The sequence below is a fragment of the Drosophila sulfurigaster genome, chromosome 3 (assembly GCF_023558435.1).
Source record: "Drosophila sulfurigaster albostrigata strain 15112-1811.04 chromosome 3, ASM2355843v2, whole genome shotgun sequence".
Taxonomy (NCBI): Eukaryota; Metazoa; Arthropoda; class Insecta; order Diptera; family Drosophilidae; genus Drosophila; species Drosophila sulfurigaster.
Genome location: NC_084883.1, coordinates 6,924,885 through 6,940,074, shown reverse-complemented (window position 1 = coordinate 6,940,074; position 15,190 = coordinate 6,924,885). Strand labels below are relative to the sequence as shown.

Here is a 15,190-nt window from a genome sequence, read left to right as displayed (position 1 = left end):
GTTACATAGAGATAACAAATTAATTTATGTGGAGATAAGTGTACATAATTTTGAATTGCTATGAAATTAAGTGAAGCTCCGTAACTGTTAACATTCTGTTATGTAATATTAATTTCTATATCTAATACATAAATATAAATGTAAGCTATCTAAGAACGTAATTATGGAAATGAATGAATTACAATGTACATAATAAATAAGAAAACTATCAATATCCCAAAGACTGCATACTATTTGTTCAGCTGCTGTAGGGTCTCGAGCTCTTTGTGGTTTCTTCATCAGTTCTACTTTGACACTGCTGCAATGCGAAGCTGTTTGTACCTTCTTGTTCTCTGTCTGCTCATGTTGCAAGCAACGAGTAATAGTTCATCGAATAGTGCGTTTCGAATTACCATTCATAAAGTGCTCCCAGATGATCCATTTTATAGAATCTTCAATGGTAATGCAACAGCGGCGCGAAGCTTCACCAATACACTGTGGCGACGTTTCTTGGAGCAACACGATAACATCGTCATATGACTGCAACTAATTTGTTTATTATTCGAATAAATCTATGTAATTACAGTAAAATTGTTGGGAGAATGCATACATTCGGAGGGCAGCATGAGAGCACTAGACTTGGTAAGGAAGACTTCTGGTTGTGGTTCCTGCACATCTTCTTGGCAGTCGAATTCATCGACAAAGGCAAACGTCCCCGTTGCTGTCCTGCAATGGGCGTCATTTTCACAGCCCGAATCGCTGCTCCAGCTTTCACAGCCGCAGTTGGGTGCCTCATCCGCAGGCAGCTGAAGGGGCGCCGCACAACTGACCACGCGTTCCTCTGCAGTTGCCTCATCCCGCTGTCGTGCCCAATTCCAACAACGACGGCAGCCACGCGAAAGCGCTGGCAAACAGCACAAATTGAAGCAGATGTCGGAAGTGTTGCGCATGCATAAAAAGAACTCTGGCATGAAGCTGGGATTGATGACACCGTAGACCACAATGTTGAGGCTGAGCTGGAGTGCGTTTAGTGTAATGAATATAACTTCCAGTTGCTCCATCAGCTCCACATTCACTTTGTTGGCATCGCCGCCAAAGAGCAGATTCAATGAACTTTTCCTCGATGTCATGTGAGCGGGCAACTCACCCACCATATATAATGTGATGACTATAACGATGCTGATTGTTAGTTTCATTTGATGCTACAGAAGTAAAAGATGCTGTTTAATTCATTTATTAATAGTAGTCGAGGCATACCTGATAGCGTTTTTGCGTGGTGCGATCGTTGTCATTGTTGCCGTTTTGATGGCACAATTTGCTTTGCTTGGTCCAGCGATGGAAGACAATAATGGTGACAATGTTGCCCATCAACAGAAACACAGCCGGTATGAGGGCCAACAGGGCAAAAGAGAACCAATTGTGCCACTCGTATATTCTACGAATGAAATGAAAGTAATCAAGATGACTTTGCTTTGAACTTGAAACTCTGTCACCCACTTGGAGTAGTACAAATTGGTAACATAGCAGGTGGCCGTATCCAGATCGACGACGAATACGAAAAAGTAAGGCATGTTAACAATTATTGAGACGAGTAAGCCACCACAGATCATGTAGCGAGCAACCTTTCGACGACAGAATCTTGGGGCACCATTGTTGCGCTTGAAGCGCGACAAATATACTAAACGATCCAGACTGAGGCCTGCCAGGATTAGATTGGCAGCCCCAGTGCTAATTCCAAAGAGTGGCGTTTGCCACTGATAATCATAAGCTATCCATGCGGCATCGTTATAGAAATAGCTTCTTGAGAGCGCTGTCAATGTGATGAGCATACAGGAGATGCAATCCAAGCACGAAAGTGCCGCCATATATGAAAATGCCGATGGCGACATCTTTGGTCGCATGAAGACCACGCAGTTTATGAAATTGGTGCACAGCCCAAAGGATGACAGAGTGGGAACGGCCAATCCATAGATTAGCAATATGGTTACAGTCGGTGGAGTTCTCTGGAACATGCACTCATGATTTGTTGGGTCCAAATTGCGAAAGTCGCTGTTGCCACTGCTCGTGGGGCTGGTGAAGTTCAGGACAACTAACATGACTGATAGTCTGAGTGATTGCTGACTTACTGGATGGGCTGTGGGACATGTTTATCTAATTGTTTGCAAATTCATACGATAAGATTATCTAATGCTAACGTGCGCATAAATGTTAATTTGTATGCAATCAATGATAAAGAGCCAAACAGTTCGAGTACCTAGACGCCCCTAACTAACTTACTTTCACAATGAATAAACACTTTTCCCTAAATATTGCGACTACTGCATCCCCTACAAAGTTGCATTCTAAAAATGTATTTTAAAAATTTGATTTAATTACATATTAGTAAAGCCTTTAACTATTTAATAGTAAATAAATAAATAAAAATTAATTTATATTTTGTAAAAGTCTTGAATGTAATCCTAAAATAGCATGAATTAAAATATATTAATATTAATAACAAAAAAAAAAAAAATAATGTTTAAAAATTAACATTTTAAATTTAGGAAACTACTTTTATGATGAGAAACAAATTTAATGTTTCTTTTCAGATTTTGTAGGGAGATAAGAATTCGGATACATTATGCTAACTTTCGATAGATTTGCGTTAAATTTATTTATTTTATATGTAATATATGAGTACATACCATTCCCAAATAAATAGTAGTATTTGTGCAGATAATTCATTTTAGTTTAGTGTTCAGTGTTTTGTTGCTGAGTCAGTGGAAAATCGATGACAACATAGCAAAAATATTTTCGACGAATGCAAAATATACAATATTTATTTTTAGAATCGATTGGATTTCTGTTCTATAGACAGGGTCCAGTTCCTTACCTTTTATAGTACTTGAGCCCTGCTACTCTATTTTCTATTTAAAAGGTATTATGTTTTGGTTTTTTGAAGAAATTTATTGAGTTGAATTTATGTTTTTAATATGCTTACGGCAAACATCGAGATTTGTATTTGATTTTGATATATATTATATTAATATTTGTAGTTGAATTTGTACTAAATTAATGCTTGTTTTTATAGTAATATTCGATAAAAAACACATACATGAGTTGTTCAAAAATATTACCAAAAAAAAAACAAACAATTAAATATGTTGTAAAATGCTTATCATAAATAACAAATTAATATGCAATAATGACTAATAAGAAATATATTCAAGTATATATAAACGTATATACTTATACATATTTGGTATTTATATGTATATGTCAATAATAAATATGCCATTTGTATAGTTCAATAGTAAAATTAATTTTATCTAAACTTTAATATTTAGTTTAGTTGTAATTTTAGATTTAATGCGTAAATATTTTCAATATTTGAACAGACTTGGAAATTTTGTTTTGTTACCATCAAATTCATTAAAGTAATCAATCATCTTATGTTCGTACTACACACACATACATATGCATATTAATCGTCATATTAAATATATTATATTCATATTTTAGGTCATATAATATACGAGCAAATACAATCTGTTGAACTTGAACTTTTAGTGGTACTCGTCGTAGTCATAAGTAGTCACAAAATTAGTTTATATCAAATTAAAATAGTATCATATTATGTTATGTTATTTTTTATTTTGCTTACAATACGTATATCTGAATATTTGATTTCATTTCTCATAATATTTCGACGCATCATTTTGCTATGAAATAAATGATTTAAATGCTTCAAGTTCGGAGTTATACATCTTTTATATAAATATGTGTCAAATTACTTTAGATATTCATCAAATTCATAATACATTTTCCTTATCTTTCTTTTGCTTTTATCATTTTGTTAAGTTAAGTTTAGTTTAGTTTCAATCTATCGGTTTTTGTGCCCTACTTTTTAGCACATAGCTTGGCTACAGAGATATCAGTTGATTAAGTTCTATACGTATTATGTAATATTTATTAAATATGTAAGTTATAATTTTCTTGTATTTTGTATTATTCTTTTTAAAGTTAAATTTCAGAGTTCAGAATTTCTTACGCTTGCTGAAAGAAAGAGAACTATAAGAGGCACAAAAGCTTAGCTTAGGTTGCGCTACCAAAAATGTTAAGTTTGAATTTGATTTCATTTAACTGTTGTTCTGCTTACTTTTCTTTGTTTTTTGGTTTTTTATGTTTGTTTGTGTAACTCAAGGTATTTCATGTGCTTATAGTAGATTGTCTTTTCTCATTGTTTAACAGTAGTTTTAGCATCTAATTTTTGTTAGGTACTAAAGTGTCAAAACAAAGACAATAGGTATTTTTCCTCCCACCTATAAGTAAGTACTTTAGAAAGCTACACTTCTGGCGCAGTTAATAGCAATAATTTATCTTTGACATCATCATCTTTCTTCCTTTTGATATAGTTATTTACTAATAGACTAAACTTAGACATTATAGCTTTAACTTATTGCTATGCAATTTGTTTGCTACGTGTTTTTTTGTTTATTTTTATTATGGTACATTGAGACTCTATGCCGATCATATATTCCTTTCGATATATTTTCGGCTTATACATACTGCTAAGAAATAAAACTTTTATGTGAATTAAAAATGTTTCCGAATAATGAATATTCATATAATATAATCATAAGCACACATAAAAAGATGTTTTAATAATATTTGGTGGCTCAAGAACACTTGAAATATTTGTGAAAAATTATGCAAAGATATTTTTGATATTAGGTTTGTGAAATTTTCCTTGTCAACATAGTGAAACGTATATTTCGATTTGATGATAATGCAGGGGCCAACATTATAATCGAACAACGTTACAACTCTGACCCGAATCGTAGAATTCTTTTGTAAGGTATTTGTATTCATCTATTTGCTGAGATTGAGTTCAACTTTTGTTGCTTAGTGCTTTGGCTAAAAATATATAGTGTATTCAGAGATTTATAGATTATCAAATTCAACGGAGTGAGCTTTTAATTTTTCTATGTATTCAATATGTGTGAGATAACATTCAGATGTTTTGCTAAAAATTATTTTCCTTTTATTATATTATGGACTAATATTTGTATGCATATAAATAATTTAGCACAAATTTAATACTTGCTGAATCCGAGAGTTTGGAATTATCGTGAGAGAAAGTTGTCAAATGGGTCAGGAAAATTGAAATATGAAAATGAAAAAAGGCAAGTGCAAGGAAAAGTTTTACAGCTTGTAGTGAAAGTTGAAAGCAGAGAAAAGCGTTGGGTAATGGTATATAAAATAAAAGTTTTTATTCCATAGTTTTTTCCTTTTTTGTTTTTTTTTGTTTTGTTGCTTTTTTTGGCTTCGAGTTGCTGTTTCAACGTGGAGAATTGCTTTACAGTGATATTGAAATATGCAACTAAATTCAGATACTGCGGTTTGTTAACTTAAAGTACTCATGAATTTCTAAAAATTAGTTGTATATAATTAAATAAGCACTAAATAAAGCTTAAGACAATATTATTGCTTTCATTTAGCATAGATAACAACAAGATATAAACTAAATAAACATGAGCTAACAAATGTCTTTTGAATTAACACTTAATATCAACTGATGACACAACTCGCTGGGTAATTTCAATGCCCAATTACAATTATTCGATAGCTTCAACTGCTACTGCTTATGGGCTCACAATGTATTCCGGATTCACGTAGGAGAAGCCAACAAATTCCGATTGATCCAGGTTCATCATAAATACTTTATCCGTTGGCGTCAAGTCTGTTTTCTCTGATGTGAATTGCTTGTCAAAATTGGACACATCCTTTCGGTGTTTCTGTAATGTAAATGATAGGAGAGTTAATTGCTTCGAGGTTTAGTTTGAGGCTTTCTTAATTATTTACAATTTTCGGCTTGAATGGAGGCTGCACTTCGCGATTCTCGATCTTCTCCCAATCGATGCGTCGGAAAAATGGATGCAGACGCACATCTTCTTCACCTGAAGAGCCACAACCCAGTCGCTTATTGGGCTGCTTTGTTAGGAACTGGAAGGGAATATTTATTGAAATAAGCACATTGAAAGTAGAAAGTTTCTTAGTCTACTTACGCCTTTGCACGCCTCCTTGGCTTCCTTGCTTAGACTCTTCGGGTAGGAAACATTGTGATCTGTTATGGCCGCAAATAACTCCTCTTCGTCCTCGCCGTCAAATGGTGGCTGTCCAACCAGCATCTCATAAAGCAGCACACCATAAGCCCACCAATCCACAGACTTACCGTAGGGTTGATAAAGTATTATCTAATAAAAGACAGAGAAGTTTCAATAAGTTTTCAATGAGGTAAATAACAAGTCAGAAAGCTACGATCGAGTGTGATTAACTATGAGATACTCGCAACCCATTTTCAATAAAATCATATGCTAAAAGTATACCAAAAATACTGCCGAAAGCTATATTTCGTATATCGATGTAGTTATAAATTCAAAATATAAAAATAACCGAACTGCAGTAGGTATTTTTTACCATACAAAACAAGTAAGAAAGCTACAGTCGAGAGTGCTCGAATAAACGCAAAACTGTGTGGTATTTTAAAAATATACCCAATTAATACACCACAATAATACTAATATAATACCAAAACCCATATTTAGTATATTTATACATTGGAAATGCACCATAGGGTGCAAAATATACCAGATTGTCAGCCAAGGCAACTAAATCCCGTAGTAAGTATGCGTTTTTGCTCATACAAAAGTATTTCTCAAATGACGTTTAAAACTTTTATCTGATCACAACCGAAATCTTAGGAATCATATATTGTGTAGTTCCAAAATTACGCTTGTGATTCGATTTTGGGGCGGAAGTGGGCGTGACAAAATTCTTTAACAAATTTGATCTGAGTGCAAAAATAACAAGTACTGATGAAAATTATATCTTCATCTCTTATAGATGAAATCTACGCGTTCATAGGGACTAACGGACAGACATGGACCTATATAGACCTATATCGTTTCGGCTGATGACTCTGATATAGAATATATATAATTTATAAGGTTGGAGCAACCTCCTTCTGCCTTTTACACACATTTCTAACAGGCACAAAGTTATAATACCCTTCTTCCGCTACGAGTGGCGGACATAAGAATCACTCACTTCGGGTGCAATGTAGTCGGGTGTTCCGCAGAATGTTTTGGTCGTCTTTTCGCCCATTATGTTCTCTTTGCACATGCCAAAGTCGGCAATTTTCACATGTCCATCGGCGTCGAGCAGCACATTATCCAGTTTTAGATCTCTGTAGAGGATGCCCTTGGCGTGCAGATAAAATAGACCCGCAGCTATTTCGGCAGCATAGAAACTATCGACACATAAAATAATATAGTACACTCGTGTTATTACGTGTCTGTTTTTCCAAATTGTTAGCAAGTGTTTACTTACACGGCGACTGGTTCCTTGAATTTGCCAAATTGTTGTATTTGAAACATCAAATCGCCGCCGTTCACATATTCCATGACAAAGAATAGGCGGTCCTATATACGTGATACAAGTGTAAATGAGCGTATTATCTTGCATGATTGCGCATACGCACCATTGTCTGAAAACATGAATGCAGCTGGACAAGGAACGGCGGCTTCTCGCCCAGCGCCAGCACACGCTTCTCAATCATCGTGCATTCCACATCATCGTCCTGGATAATCACATCCTTCTTGAGTATCTTAATGGCATAGAGCTCCTCGCTACCTTTGCGCTCTGCTAGCAGCACCTGTGACATTCCATCAAATACATTTAAGCAAACACTATTGAGCTTGTGATGTGATGTGTCGATTACCTTGCCAAAGGATCCCTTTCCTAGGACCTTGATGAAATTAAAGTCTGTGGCACGTATCATGTCCTTTTTGGACTGTGAGTGCGTATGAGTGTCGCAGCGCATCACCGGCTGCTTCTTTTGCGATGGCTTCTGCTTCAGCTTCAGCAAATCCTGTTGGTCATCCGCGCAGGGCACATTGTAGTATTCGCCCTCCTCTTGGGTGAGCAGCTTGAACCAGCCGTTGGTTGGATTCTTGATAATCTCCGAAATGCCAAACGACAAGGCGCCCATAAAATCATTGCGTGAAGTGCGATCCCAGTCCCACACCTCGATCAGAATGCGCCGATCCTTATCCTCTGGCTTGAGGTCACTGCAATGGTATCGAAGTTTCATATTATTCTTTTTAAATTCTTCAATTCTTCTTTTTGAACTTACTAGCTGATGGTCTCATTCCAGACAGGATTCAAACACGCCTTGATTGTGCGCGTCTTCTTCTTGGACTGATCCTTGTCGTCTGGTATCAGCTTCACCTTCACGTACGGATCGCTAAGTCCGTTGGGGTCCATTGGTATGAGATTACGCCCTTCCTTGACTGCAACGATGCAAATAAAAGTTTTCAGCATCTCAGCCAAAGACGAACGCAATTGTATGAAAGTTGCCAAGGAATTAGCTTGGCCATTGTTTGTTATTGCTTTTGTGTTCGCCTTCACTTAACATATTTCCCAGGCTTTTGTCTTGCTACTGCAGTGGCTTATTCATTATGTGGTCTTAAAAATTAAGTTTTCTTTATGGATGACTAAGAAGCAAAAGCAATTTGCCAGTGTTGATGCAACGACTTGAATTTTAAATATTTTCTTGCACGTTGCATAACAAATATTCATACGCAGAGTTGAGTTTTACATTAGTATTTAAAAATGTGGGAAAAATGCAAAGTAAATCTTAGATTAATTCCTTCTCCTTCTAACTAGCTTAAAGTCGGAATATTCCTTTCCAAAATGTAGAATTTTGTTTAAAGCCTAACACAATGGAAAACAACTTGAACATTTTAAGCGCCTTGTTGAAAAAGTTCAACTTGCATTTTTATTTTATTTTTTTTGTTGGTATATATGTATAAATTTCGTTCGTAAACTTCGGAGTTGGAGGCTTATGGCAAAGTTCTTAGGCGCCGTAATTGGTTGAAACTTAAGCGCTTTACAGTGGTATGCGAGTATTTCAGTGGAGAAAGGCATGACAAGGAAAGGAATGGAAAGTTTGTGTAACAAGTTAAGAGCTGTGTTGACCGTAGTACGCATTGAATTGAAGTGGGCATTATGCCGTACTTACTCTGAACGGTGAGTAGATTCTCTTTGACATTTATCTCCAGATTGATGCGACCCCGTCGCTCAGTATGATCACAGCCGCAGAGGCTGGGCACGTTCTCCTTGCAGCGGGCATGAACATTCATATCGCATGCTAAATAAGCGCCATGGTTGTGTCCGGTCGGGTCAGGTCAGATGTCACGTAGTGGAATAAATATAAGTCGCTTGTTAGTGGCCACTTGGCAATCATTGAAATAGATGGGGCAGGCAACTCTGTGGGAGGCCGGAGGTTTGGATTTGTGCCAGAGAAAGTTTTTGGCATAGATTGAAAGTGTTTTTCTTTTGTTGTTGGTGGGGCAATATGTGGGTAAAGTGATAGAAAGCAGGGATAAACGTACGCACAAACACACACACACACACGCACACTCTCTCACTCAGACATACACATTGCAGTATATAAATATAACACACAGGACACGCGACATGGCACGCATACAAAGTGAGTTTTGATGTGCCTCAAGTACTTACCCCGCCACTGCAGTGGGAAGAGAGACGAGCAAAAAGTGTCGCTTACTTGACAGACTCGGCAAACAGCTGCGTTTGGTTATCAATCAGCACGACAATCCAATAAACTCACCCGACTCCAATATTGCCAAACGGCAATTCTATTCATTTTGCCTTCTTCAAGCCAAGCGGAGCCCAGCCAAGCCCACAAGCCCACACAGATGGCACATAAAAAGTACATATCCACCCAGCGCCAGATACAAATCAACGCCCAATTTGCGATGTCAACTGCAATCGCAATCAATTTGGTAGCAACAGCAACAGCAGCGGCAGCAATAGGAAATGAACCGCAGCGCGCCGCAAAAACTGTTGCACAGTTTGAGTCGCATATGCCGCTGTCATGTGAGCAGGAGTTGGCACAGGAGCGAAGCACGGGGAAAAGTATTCAATTGGAAATTATTGCAAATGAAATTGTAATTCGTTTTGTCGGCAACGCAGAAAATTCAGCATTGCCAGCTATTAATTGTAAATGTGGTTCGAGTAACAGAATTGCCAACTGAAGACGTATTATTAAAAGTCAATAGGTTTTCAATTAAAAACTGTTCAAACTGATGAATTTGCTCTGCTTGCATTGAATTCGTTACTGGCTGCTGTTCACTTCATTGAGTCCGTTTCCACCGGTCATCATCATCATCACGGTTTCGTCCTACGGCGTTGCATCATTGGCTTGATTTCATGGCGGCTTTTCCTTTGTTTGTTTATTTTGCCTTCTTCTGTCGCTTTGCTCATGTGTAAAATTGCTTTGACCATTTGGACACAATCCTAAAGTCCCATCCCCTTCTTCGTTCCGCTTCCCCATCCCCTTCACATGGCCCTGTGAAGTTCTGCAGCAACGTCATTGGACGCACGGCACATGTGCCGTATACGTAACATTTGAAATTTTCGCTTGTTGCTCGCAACACATGGAAAAAGTAATCATTTTTTGATGTCCACAAGCACATTGGACAGGGCTCAGGGCAAACTGTGGGCTGTGGGCGTGGCAGGCTGGTCAGTTGGGCTGTTTGTGTGTTGTGTTTAATGAAAATATGAAAGAAGCTTTTTTTTTGCAGCGCACCAAAAACAACACAAAATACAACGAAAAAACAAGCAAATAAAGGAGAAGAAAAGAAAAGGTTTTCCCTTTGCGTGCCGCATTATGTTATACAAAAAACAACAACAACAAGTGTAAATGAAAGTGTGTGTGTGTGTGCGTGTGTTTTCATTATGTGGCCCAGTTTTGTGTGTTCTGCTTTTTTGCGTAAAATTATTTATTTATGTAGCTACATATGCAAGCTTATGTAACTGACTCTATGTATTATACGTTAATATTAACGAAATGGAGGGAATTTTATACTTAAGCCAGGCAAGTCAGGTGGATGATAGTTGTATACAAGTATTAAGGCTTATTTTGGCTTTAAAAAAGTTTTTGAACTATATTTTATGACTTTAATTTATTGCACAAAATGTGTTTAACAAAAGGAACATTATTAGCTGATGCATATCTAAAAATTTATTATGATAATAATCCTGTTAATTCCACATATTTATTCAATTTTCTTTTCTAAAGATAGTTCGAAATATTTTTCGTAGTAATGTATAATAAAAATTGTCATTGAATTTATTCTCATCTACTCGATTTCGATTACTCAAAAAATGTGTTGACCCTTTTTTTTTAGTCACAAAGCACTATAAGAATAATGCATAATTTTAATAATAATAATACTCTCAATATTGATATTCGCTAGTCTTGTCAAAAAATGTATATTCAAAATGGTCGGATCTGGTTATTGCTGCAGTGCATAGTAAACAGCATTGCAATAGAATTGCAATCATTATTGAACAGACTGAAACAACTAACACACACATTTGTGTATACGCGAACATGAAATTGTCGCTCGATAATGACAATTACACACACCCATGCACAGAAGCATACACTCTCACAGACACAGACACACACATACACATAGACATTGCGACACGCACATCCGGTTGTGGTTGAGCCTCTTTGTTGGAGGATTTTTTGTTGCCACATTTACATTTCCATTCGCAATCTGTTTGCTCGTCGGCCATTTCATATTTGTTTTTTGGCCTGTCTCTCTGTGTGTTGTGTCCTTCTGTGTATGTGTTTGGGTGTATGTGTGTGAGTGGGTGAAGTGGTCTATTTATCTATTGTTTGTTGTTATTGTGGTTATGCTGCCTTGTTTGCCTGGCCGAGGCAATGAGGCGTAAGTAAATTATTTGTTTGCCAAGGGCCAAGCCGGATATTAAAGGCGGCAATTTGCGACTTCAAACAAATGACTTGGAAAATTGCGCACTTTTTCGTCAAAGTAAAAACCAAAGCAAAGTAAAAACTCTCAACAATCAACGAAAAAGACAACAGTACCAAAAACAATAACGAGAAAGAGTAACAGAAAGTAAGTAATATAATTAAACAGAAATGCCTTTGATGACAAAACTAATGAACATTGCAATCCTAAATCGTATAATTAGCAGTGTCTAGCGTTAATTTTCGAATGCATCTGTAAATGTGAATACAAACATTTCTTACATTAACAAACTGTAAACTGTAAAGTGCAAGCAAATAGAAAAACGCAAAACGCCTGAGAAACGCGAGAGGTTAGCGGAAAAGTCGTCTACTTGTCAACAATGGCAACAATAACAATAACACCAAGAACGAGAACAAGAACAAAAACATGGGCTTAAGTATATCTCACAGTGCAACACATACTTGTACAACTAAACACACACTTCACACACACACACAATGCGCGAGACAAGTGTGCACTTGAGTTAAAACAAAGCGTTGCAAATTGTAAATTGCAACCATCCAAAAAGAGAACTCAACCGCAAGTCGACACAAGGCGATTGTTTTGGATGTTAATCAAATGAGAGCGTGTCATTTTAAGTATAACACTTGATTATATTGATCGTCAAATGCCAAAAAAAAATATAAATTATAAATTAAATTGAATTAAAATTTTATTAATATTGTACGTAAACTATTTATAATTTAGGAGAGACAATAAAATAAAATGTAATTTTTGAATAGGTATAGTTGTAACAAAAGTCTAACTAATATTTTGACTAGTTGTCATTTATTTGGAGGCTTTCTTTCATTTAGAAGTTAAAGCTTATTGTAAATGTCCTAAAGTGTTTTACTTGACTTTATTTTTCAAATAGTTCCTTTCTCTTTTCAGTGTGTACACAATAATAAAAATCTAAATAATGGCAATCGATATACATAATTTCGCTATCGATAACATGTGTCGTATAAATTTATCGCATGCTTGTTCTCTTGGTTTACCTGCGACAGTATTATGCACTTAATGAATTCTTTGATATAATATGAAACGCACACGCCATGAGATTCAATACATAGAAAAACACATAAAAAGCCACGCAAAAAAAGACAGAGAGAGAGACTATACTATGTGTGCGAGAGTTAGGGACTGTCCTTTGTGTCTCTCAATCGATCAGTCTGTTAACCATTACCTCGACACTTGAGACCCTTGTGTGTGATGCCGTGCAAGAGCGAGCCGCAATGATCGCAAAACATCGGCGATAGGAAGGCAACGTTGTGCCATTTGTGTGGCATCTGGTGTGCCTGAGAATTGGAACAGTTGGAGAGAGCTAATGGAAAATTAACGCAAGTTTTTCGCTATGAACGCGTAACACATTAAACACTAAAGCATTTGCACAATTACACGTCTAAGGCTGATGTCAGAGTGCGCGCGAGAAGCGATGCGATAATATTGGGCGAGAACGAGCGATAAACCATTGCAACCTTTTTCATATGCAATCGCTCGAAAGATGTCAGAGTGAGAGCGAAGCGAGTTGCGAGTTCAAGCGAGAAAGCGAGAGCAAAGCGAGAGAGCAGTTTGCAACCTGCTTTATCGCTTCAACTCTCTCAGAGCGTACGATTGTTTTGTTGCATTCTGTGATTTAATTACCGCTTATTTTCAAAATTTGTCCAACGCTTCTCCAGCCGACTACTAATTTTATTTAATATATAGTCAAAAGTTGAAATAGACATCCTTGAATAGTTAAAAAAACTTTTCTGGGTGGTTTCGCAAGTCATTATATAAATTTTTGAACTCTCCTTTTTCGTTTCTACTGCAGTTAAGCGGATGGACGCCACTTTTTTTTAAAACAAAGTTAAATGTTGCACTTCAAGCAAAAAAAATCTTCGTCCAAATCCATCACCATCATATTAATAACTGAAAAATAGAACAATGTAGATCGCTCTTGCAAAGCTCTCACTCTGACATCTTCTCGCTTCGCTCATCGCTTCTCGCATCGCTTCGCTTCGCTTCTCGCGCGCACTCTGACATCAGCCTAAGTAATAAAAACACATCACAAGCAAAAACAAAAAAAAAAAAAAAATACATTGCAAAACTTTCTTCGTGAATTATTTGTGATAAATGAATCACGACATTAATTAAATTTTCTTTTAGCAAAATGGATATGGGAGAGAGGTTGAGAGTGCATATGGATATGGAAATGGAGATATGGATTTGGTTATGGGTTCTGTGCATGAGGGCAGGTTAAAAGTGCAGGTAAAAGATTGAGTATTTTATTGTAAAAATGTTTCAAAGAAATTTCCCGTTTCTGAGGTTACTTTAACAAAAAATTAAAACATTTAATTTAATTCGGTTTGTCTTGAAATTTGAACACACTTCTACATAATGGACAGTTGCCGGACTTGAAGTTTATGCTTTAATGCTTCATTGGGTACATCGAACATCATTTTATTTTTCCTTGAAGGCTCAACAAGAACAGACAATTGTTGTCTAATCCGTGCAAAGATACATAAGCGACAAAAAAGACGAACACACACACGCAGTGCTGCACAAGGCCAAGGAAATATTGTGCGAAAGGCTTATTTATACCCTGCAAAGTTGAGCAGCTAAGAACAGGCTAAGTTGATGTAACATGTTAGCAGCAGATGTTTACAGGGCATGCCTAAGTTGAGTATATCGCTATCTGATGTTGAACTCGCAATGCCAGAGCCTTGAACTCATCATCAGTGCCAAAGTCGCTCACACACAGACGCCGTTAGTTGTGCCTTTGCTAGTATTAGTTTTCCAAGGCAGCTTTCTTAAAGTGGGCAAGGACACACACACGAGAATGTCTATGAATGTATGGGCAGCATATTATGCGCATGCATGAGCATCATTTGGCTGTCGCTCTTGCGACTCAACAGCTTGCAGTGATGCTCAGCCGTTAATATGGACGAGTATCTGGCAGGGCCGAGACACCCACACACACACACAGACAAAATAGAGTCGATCCAAGAGCAAAACTCAAGAGCAAAAGCACACACGCCAACAAAGAAAACATGTTGTGGACAGAGATGGGGGCAGATCGCTTTTGGGGTGTCCTTGCTTTGTGGCTGGCATTGCCTTTTGGCGGGCAAGGCAAAGGGAAGAGAGCGGCACAACTACAAAGAAACACAAAAAGTGTTGCCCAAGGCTGAGAGAGGGTGTGTGGGTGTCTGTATTTGTATTTGTGTTTGGGTTTGGGTTTGGGTTTGGGTTTCGGTTTTTGTGTTTGCGTATTTGCGCTTGCACTAAATGTAGTGCAGTGTTGCAAGTTGTTTGAAGGTAAAATTGAATTGCCAATTGCT

General features: G+C 37.0%; 2 protein-coding genes across 10 annotated transcripts in view; both read right to left on the bottom strand.

Moving 5' to 3' along the window:
- Positions 1–6: 6 nt before the first annotated feature.
- On the bottom strand, positions 7–2,316 carry LOC133846438 (uncharacterized). 2 transcript variants are annotated; one of them, XM_062281422.1, is made up of 4 exons: positions 1,477–2,316; positions 1,237–1,414; positions 590–1,181; positions 7–525 (listed from the first exon to the last, which is right to left on the bottom strand). In XM_062281422.1, exons 1-4 carry the CDS (start codon positions 2,073–2,075, stop codon positions 512–514), a joined length of 1,383 nt encoding a protein of 460 aa, XP_062137406.1. In that variant the 5' UTR covers positions 2,076–2,316; the 3' UTR covers positions 7–511. The 2 variants fall into 2 exon arrangements, with proteins under 2 accessions (XP_062137406.1, XP_062137404.1); XM_062281420.1 differs by having other exon boundaries at positions 525–1,181.
- A 914-nt stretch (positions 2,317–3,230) lies between these two features.
- LOC133841259 (protein kinase C, brain isozyme) overlaps positions 3,231–15,190 on the bottom strand; it is a 29,655-nt gene continuing 17,695 nt past the window's right edge. For 4 of the 8 annotated variants that reach the window (XM_062273623.1, XM_062273624.1, XM_062273621.1 and 1 more), the window contains 9 exons: positions 9,044–9,172; positions 8,156–8,312; positions 7,742–8,090; positions 7,502–7,675; positions 7,351–7,442; positions 7,069–7,270; positions 6,027–6,215; positions 5,824–5,964; positions 3,233–5,756 (listed from right to left, as the gene is read on the bottom strand). In XM_062273623.1, coding sequence (XP_062129607.1) covers positions 5,604–5,756; positions 5,824–5,964; positions 6,027–6,215; positions 7,069–7,270; positions 7,351–7,442; positions 7,502–7,675; positions 7,742–8,090; positions 8,156–8,312; positions 9,044–9,172 — 1,586 coding nt within the window. In that variant the 3' untranslated portion in view covers positions 3,233–5,603. Of the gene's footprint in view, positions 5,757–5,823; positions 5,965–6,026; positions 6,216–7,068; positions 7,271–7,350; positions 7,443–7,501; positions 7,676–7,741; positions 8,091–8,155; positions 8,313–9,043; positions 9,173–13,056; positions 13,169–15,190 lie in introns of all 8 variants that reach the window. The other 4 variants (XM_062273626.1, XM_062273628.1, XM_062273625.1 and 1 more) reach the window with 4 other exon arrangements.

Coding starts and splice junctions, on each gene's coding strand:
- LOC133846438 (XM_062281420.1), bottom strand. CDS start 2,075: ATGTTAGTTGTCCTGAACTTCACCAGCCCCACGAGCAGTGGCAACAGC. Junction 1,415..1,476: donor ACCAATTTGTACTACTCCAA/GTGGGTGACAGA, acceptor TTTCATTCGTAG/AATATACGAGTGGCACAATT. Junction 1,182..1,236: donor CCACGCAAAAACGCTATCAG/GTATGCCTCGAC, acceptor TTACTTCTGTAG/CATCAAATGAAACTAACAAT.